Source organism: Petromyzon marinus, assembly GCF_048934315.1.
Source record: "Petromyzon marinus isolate PM22_M1 ecotype Great Lakes invasive population chromosome 83 unlocalized genomic scaffold, UKy_Petmar_22M1.pri1.0 chr83_unloc.2, whole genome shotgun sequence".
Taxonomy (NCBI): domain Eukaryota; kingdom Metazoa; phylum Chordata; class Hyperoartia; order Petromyzontiformes; family Petromyzontidae; genus Petromyzon; species Petromyzon marinus.
Window position 1 is genome coordinate 4,232 of NW_027422635.1, and position 8,269 is coordinate 12,500.

General features: G+C 52.5%; 1 protein-coding gene across 1 annotated transcript in view; it reads right to left on the minus strand.

Moving 5' to 3' along the window:
- Positions 1–790: 790 nt before the first annotated feature.
- LOC142908389 (uncharacterized) overlaps positions 791–8,269 on the minus strand; it is a gene marked incomplete at its 3' end in the record, with an annotated part of 63,023 nt that continues 55,544 nt past the window's right edge. The window contains exon 8 of the mRNA XM_076058985.1: positions 791–1,940. Coding sequence (XP_075915100.1) covers positions 791–1,940 — 1,150 coding nt within the window. The remainder of the gene's footprint in view (positions 1,941–8,269) is intronic.

Here is an 8,269-nt window from a genome sequence, read left to right on the forward strand (position 1 = left end):
GGTGAGTGAGTGGTGAGTGAGTGGTGAGTGAGTGAGTGGTGAGTGAGTGGTGAGTGAGTGGTGAGTGAGTGAGTGGTGAGTGAGTGGTGAGTGAGTGGTGAGTGAGTGGTGAGTGAGTGAGTGGGTGAGTGAGTGGTGAGTGAGTGGTGAGTGAGTGGGTGAGTGAGTAAGTGGTGAGTGAGTGGTGAGTGTATGAGTGAGTGGTGAGTGAGTGGTGAGTTAGTGGTGAGTGAGTGGTGAGTGAGTGAGTGAGTGGTGAGTGAGTGGTGAGTGAGTGAGTGGTGAGTGAGTGGTGAGTGAGTGGTGAGTGAGTGAGAGGGTGAGTGAGTGGTGAGTGAGTGAGTGAGTGGTGAGTGAGTGGTGAGTGAGTGGTGAGTGGTGAGTGAGTGAGTGGTGAGTGAGTGGTGAGTGAGAGGGTGAGTGAGTGGCTGGGTGAGTGAGTGGTGAGTGAGTGGTGAGTGAGTGGTGAGTGAGTGAGTGGGTGGGTGAGTGGCTGGATGAGTGAGTGGTGAGTGAGTAAGTGGTGAGTGAGTGGTGAGTGAGTGGTGAGTGGTGAGTGAGTGGTGAGTGAGTGAGTGGTGAGTGAGTGAGTGGGTGGGTGAGTGGCTGGATGAGTGAGTGAGTGAGTGGTGAGTGAGTGAGTGGTGAGTGAGTGGTGAGTGAGTGGTGAGTGAGTGAGTGGTGAGTGAGTGAGTGGTGAGTGAGTGGTGAGTGAGTGGTGAGTGAGTGGTGAGTGAGTGAGTGGTGAGTGAGTGGTGAGTGAGTGGTGAGTGAGTGGGTGAGTAAGTGGTGAGTGAGTGGTGAGTGTATGAGTGAGTGGTGAGTGAGTGGTGAGTGAGTGGTGAGTGAGTGGTGAGTGAGTGAGTGGTGAGTGAGTGGTGAGTGAGTGAGTGGTGAGTGAGTGGTGAGTGAGTGGTGAGTGAGTGGTGAGTGAGTGAGAGGGTGAGTGAGTGGTGAGTGAGTGAGTGAGTGGTGAGTGAGTGGTGAGTGAGTGGTGAGTGGTGAGTGAGTGAGTGGTGAGTGAGTGGTGAGTGAGAGGGTGAGTGAGTGGCTGGGTGAGTGAGTGGTGAGTGAGTGGTGAGTGAGTGGTGAGTGAGTGGTGAGTGGGTGGGTGAGTGGCTGGATGAGTGAGTGGTGAGTGAGTAAGTGGTGAGTGAGTGGTGAGTGAGTGGTGAGTGGTGAGTGAGTGGTGAGTGAGTGAGTGGTGAGTGAGTGAGTGGGTGGGTGAGTGGCTGGATGAGTGAGTGAGTGAGTGGTGAGTGAGTGAGTGGTGAGTGAGTGGTGAGTGAGTGGTGAGTGAGTGGTGAGTGAGTGAGTAAGAGGATGAGTGAGTGGTGAGTGAGTGAGTGAGTGGTGACTGAGTGAGTGGGTGAGTGAGTGGCTGGGTGAGTGAGTGGTGAGTGAGTGGTGAGTGAGTGGTGAGTGAGTGGTGAGTAAGTGGTGAGTGAGTGAGTGAGTGGTGAGTGAGTGGTGAGTGAGTGGTGAGTGAGTGGTGAGTGAGTGAGTAAGAGGATGAGTGAGTGGTGAGTGAGTGAGTGAGTGGTGACTGAGTGAGTGGGTGAGTGAGTGGCTGGGTGAGTGAGTGGTGAGTGAGTGGTGAGTGAGTGGTGAGTGAGTGAGTGAGTGGTGAGTGAGTGGTGAGTGAGTGGTGAGTGAGTGGTGAGTGAGTGAGTGGCTGGGTGAGTGAGTGGGTGAGTGAGTGAGTGAGTGGCTGGGTGAGTGAGTGAGTGGTGAGTGAGTGGTGAGTGAATGGCTGGGTGAGTGAGTGGGTGAGTGGTGAGTGAGTGGTGGTGAGTGGTGAGTGAGTGGTGAGTGAGTGGTGAGTGAGTGGTGAGTGAGAGGTGTGCACCTCATAATTCTCCACCTCTCCATCGTCCACGTCCAGGTCAAGGCTGAAGGCGGCGGCTGGGCCCAGACTGGGAGAGACAGGCAGGACCGACCTGGCCACCACCACAACCACAACCATCACCACAACCACCACAACCACCATCACAACCATCACCACCACAACAACCACAACCACAACAACCACAACCATCACCACAACCACCACAACCACCATCACAACCATCACCACCACAACAACCACAACCACAACAACCACAACCATCACCACCACCGCCACAACAACCATCACCACCACAACAACCACCACCGCCACAACAACCACAACAACCACAACCATCACCACCACCACCACAACAACCACAACCATCACCAACACCACAACCACCACCACAACCACCATCACAACCATCACCACAACAACCACAACCATCACCACCACCACAACCACCACCACAACCACCATCACAACCATCACCACCACCACAACAACCACAACAACCACAACCATCACCACCACCACAACAACCACAACAACCACAACCATCACCACCACCACAACAACCACCACAACAACCACAACCATCACCACCACAACCACCATCACAACCATCACCACCATCATAACAACAACCATCACCACCACCACAACCACCATCACAACCATCACCACAACCACCACCGTCATAACAACAACCATCACCACCACAACCATCACAACAACCACAACCATCACCACCATCACAACCACCACCACCACAACAATCACCACAACCACCACCATCATAACAACAACCATCACCACCACCATAACCACCACAACAATCACAACCATCACCACCACCACCACAACAATCACCACAACCACCACCATCATAACAACAACCATCACCACCTTCACAACCACCACAACAATCACAACCACCACCACAACAATCACCACAACCACCACCATCATAACAACAACCATCACCACCACAACAACCACCACCACCACCATCATAACAACAACCATCACCACCACAACCACCACAACAACCACCACCACAACAATCACCACAACTACCACCATCATAACAACAACCATCACCACCATCACAACAACCACAACCATCACCATCATAACAACAACCATCACCACCACAACCACCACAACAACCACCACAACAATCACCACAACCACCACCACAACAATCACCACAACAACCACAACCATCACCACCACCACAACCACAACAACAACAACCATCACCACCACAACAATCACCACAACCACCACCACAACAACCACAACCATCACCACCACAACCACCACCACGACCACAACAACCACAACCATCACCACCACCACCACCACAACCACCATCACAACCATCACCACCATCACAACCACCATCACCACTACCACAACCATCACGACAACCATCACCACAACCACCACAACCATCACCACCATAACAACCATCACAACCATCACCACAACCACTATCGCCACCACCACCATCACAACCACCATCACAACAAACATCACAACAACCACAACCATAACTACCACAACAAACACCACAACCATCACCACCACAACAATCACCACAACCATCACCACCAACACAGCCACCACTATCACAACAACCACAACCATCACTACAACCATCACCACCATCACAATCACCACCACAACCACCACCACAACCACAATCACCAAAAACCACCACCATCACCACAACCATCACCATCATCACACCCACCATCACCACAACCACCACCATCACAACCATCACCACCATCACAACCACCATCACCACTACCACAACCATCACCACAACCATCACCACAACCACCACAACCATAACAACCATCACCACAACCACTATCGCCACCACCACCATCACAACCACCATCACAACAAACATCACAACAACCACAACCATCACCACCACAACAAACACCACAACCCATCACCACCACAACAATCACCACAACCATCACCACCACAACAATCACCACAACCATCACCACCACCACAACAACCATCACAACAATCACCACAACCATCACCACCATAACAATCACCACAACCATCACCACCACCACAACCACCACCATCACCACAACCATTACAACCACAACCACCACCATCACAACCACCACCACAACCATCACAACCACAAACACCACCACCATCACCACCATCACAACAACCACTACCACCATCAGAACCATCACCACAACCACAACCACCATCACAACCATCACCATCACCACAACCACCACCATCACAACCATCACCACCATCACAACCACCATCACCATCACAACCACCACCATCACAACCACCATCATCACCACAACTACAACCATCATCACAACCACAACCATCATCACAACCACAAACACCATCACCACCATCACCACCACCACAACCACCATCATCACAACCATCACCACAACCACCAACACAACCATCACCACAACCATTACAACCACCACAACCATCACCACCATCACAACCACCACCACAACCATCATCACAACTACAACCACCATCACAACCACCACCATCACAACCACCACCACCACAACCACCATCACAACCATCACCATCACCACAACCACCACCACAACCATCATCACCACAACCACCACCATCACAACCACAACCATCACCACCACCACAACCACAACCACCACCATCACAACCACAACCACCACCACAACCACCACAACAACCACCATCACCACAACCACCACCATCACCACCATCACAACCACCACAACCACCACCACAACAACCAACATCACCACAACCACCACCACAACCACCACAACAACCACCACCATCACAACCACCACAACCACAACCAACACAACCACAACAACCATCATCACAACCACCACCACCATCACCACCACAACCACAACATCACAACCACCACCACCATCACCACAACAACCACAATCACCACAACCACCATCATCACCACCACAACAACCACAACCACAATCACCACCACAATCACCACCACATCACCACAACCACCACCATCACAACCACCATCACAACCACCACAACAATCACCACAACCACCACCATCACAAACACCACCACCACCATCACAACCACTACAACGATCACCACAACCACCACAACCACCACCACCATCACAACCACAACCACCATCACAACCACCACCACACCCACAACCATTACCCCAACCACCAACCACAACCACCACTCACAAACCACCCAAACAAAAACATCAACCACCAACACCACCACACCACCAACACCACACCACCATAACCACCACCACAACCACCATCACCAACCATCAACACACACACACCACCACCACCACCATCACACCACCAACCACCATCAACCATCACCACATCCACCACCACCATCACAACCATCACCATCACCACAACCACCACCATCAGCAACCATCACCAACACACCACCATCACCCACACCACCACCACCACAACCACACCACCACAACCACCATCATAACACCACCACAACCACCATCACCACCATCACATCACACCACCACCATCACCATCACCACCACCACACATCGCAACCACCACCATCACCACAACCACCATCACCACCACAACCACCACCACCACCACAACCACCACCACCGTCACCACAACCACCACAACCATCATCACAACCACAACCATCACCACCACCACAACCATCACAACCAACACCACCATCACCACAACTACCATCACAACCACCACCATCACAATCACCACCATCACAACCACCAACATCACCACAACTACCACCACCATCACAACCACCACCATCACCACCACAACCACCACCACCACAACCACCACCACAACCACCATCACCACCACCATCATAAACCCCACCACAATCACCATCACCACCACAACCATCACAACCACCACCATCACCAGCACCACCACCACCACAACCACCACCATCAACGCAACCACCATCATCACCACAACCACCATCACCACCACAACCATCAGCATCACCGTCACCACAACACCACCATCTACACAACCACAACCATCACCACCACCACCACCACCACCATCAGCACAACTATCACCATCAACACAACCACAAACACCACCACAACCACCACCACAACAACCACCATCACCACAACCACCATCACAACCACCACAACAACCAACATCACCACAACCACCATCACAACCACCACAACAACCACCACCATCACAACCACCACAACCAACACAACCACCACCATCACAACCACCACCATCACAACCACCATCATCACAACCACCACCACCATCACCACCACCACCATCACCACCACCACCATCACCACAACCACCATCACCACAACAACAACCACAACCACAATCACCACCACAACCACAATCACCACCACCATCACCACAACCACCACCATCACAACCACCACAACCACAACCATCACAACCACCACCATCACCACCATCAGAACCACCACAACTACCACCACCACCACAACCACCACCACCACCACAACCACCACAACCATCACAACCAGCACCACAAACACCACCATCACAACCACCACCACAACCACCACCACCATCACCACAACCACCATCACCACCACCATCACCACCATCACAACCACCACCACAACCACCACAACAATAACCACAACAACCACCATCACAACTACCACCACAACCACCACCACAACCACCACCACAACCACCACCACCACCACAACTACCACCATCACCACAACAACAACCACAACAACCACCATCACAACCACAACAACCACCATCACAACCACCATCACAACCACCACCACAACCACCACCACCACAACCAGTGTAGTGGTGGTGGTGACTGTAGTGGTGGTGGTTGTGGTGGTGGTGCTGATGGTGGTTGTGGTGGTGGTGATGGTGGTTGTAGTGGTAGTGGTGGTTGTGGTGGTGGTTGTAGTGGTGGTGGCTGTAGTGGTGGTGGTTGTGGTGGTGGTGGTGGTGGTTGTGGTGGTGGTGCTGATGGTCGTTGTGGTGGTGATGGTGGTTGTAGTGATGGTGGTGGTTGGAGTCGTGGTGGTTGTAGTGGTGGTGGTTGTAGTGGTGGTGACTACAACGGTGGTTGTAGTGCTGGCGGTTGTGTTGGTGGTTGTGGTGGTGGCACCACCACCACAACCACCACCATCATCGCAACTACCACCATCACCACAACCACCACAACCACCATCACCACCACAACCATCAGCATCACCGTCACCACAACCACCACAACCATCATCACAACCACAACCATCACCACTACCACAACCACCACCATCAGCACAACTATCACCATCACCACAACCACAAACACCACCACAACCACCACCATCACCACCATCACAACCACCACAACCACCACAACAACCACATCACCACAACCACCACCACAACCACCACCACAACCATCACAACAACCACCACCATCACAACCACCACAACCAACACAACCACCACCATCACAACCACCACCATCACAACCACCACCACCATCACCACCACCACCATCACCACCACCACCATCACCACAACCACCATCACCACAACCACCATCACCACCACCACAACAACCACAACCACAATCACCACCACAACCACAATCACCACCACCATCACCACAACCACCACCATCACAACCACCACCATCACCACAACCACCACCATCACCACAACCACCACAACCACCACCACCATCACCACCATCAGAACCACCACAACCATCACCACAACCACCACAACCACCACCACCACAACCACCACCACAACCATCACAACCACCACCATCACAACCACCACCACAACCACCACCACCACAACCACCACCACCACTACAACCACCATCACCACCACCATCACCACCACCACAACCACCACAACCACCACAACAATAACCACAACAACCACCATCACAACTACCACCACAACCACCACCACAACCACCACAACAACCACCACCATCACAACCACCACCACAACCACCACAACCACCACCCCAACCAGCACCACAACAACCACCACCACAACAACAACCACCATCACAACCACCACCACCACCACAACTACCACCATCACCACAACCACCACAACAACCAAAACAACCACCATCACAACCACAGCAACCACCATTCCAACTACCACAACCACCACCACAACCACCACAACAACAACCACAACAACCACTATCACAACAACCACCACAACCACCACCACAACAACCACCACAACCACAACCACCACCATCACAACCACCACAACCAGTGTAGTGGTGGTGGTGGTTGTGGTGGTGGCGGTGGTTGTGGTCGTGGTGCTGATGGTGGTTGTGGTGATGGTGGTTGTAGTGGTGGTTGGAGTGGTGGTGGTTGTAGTGGTGGTG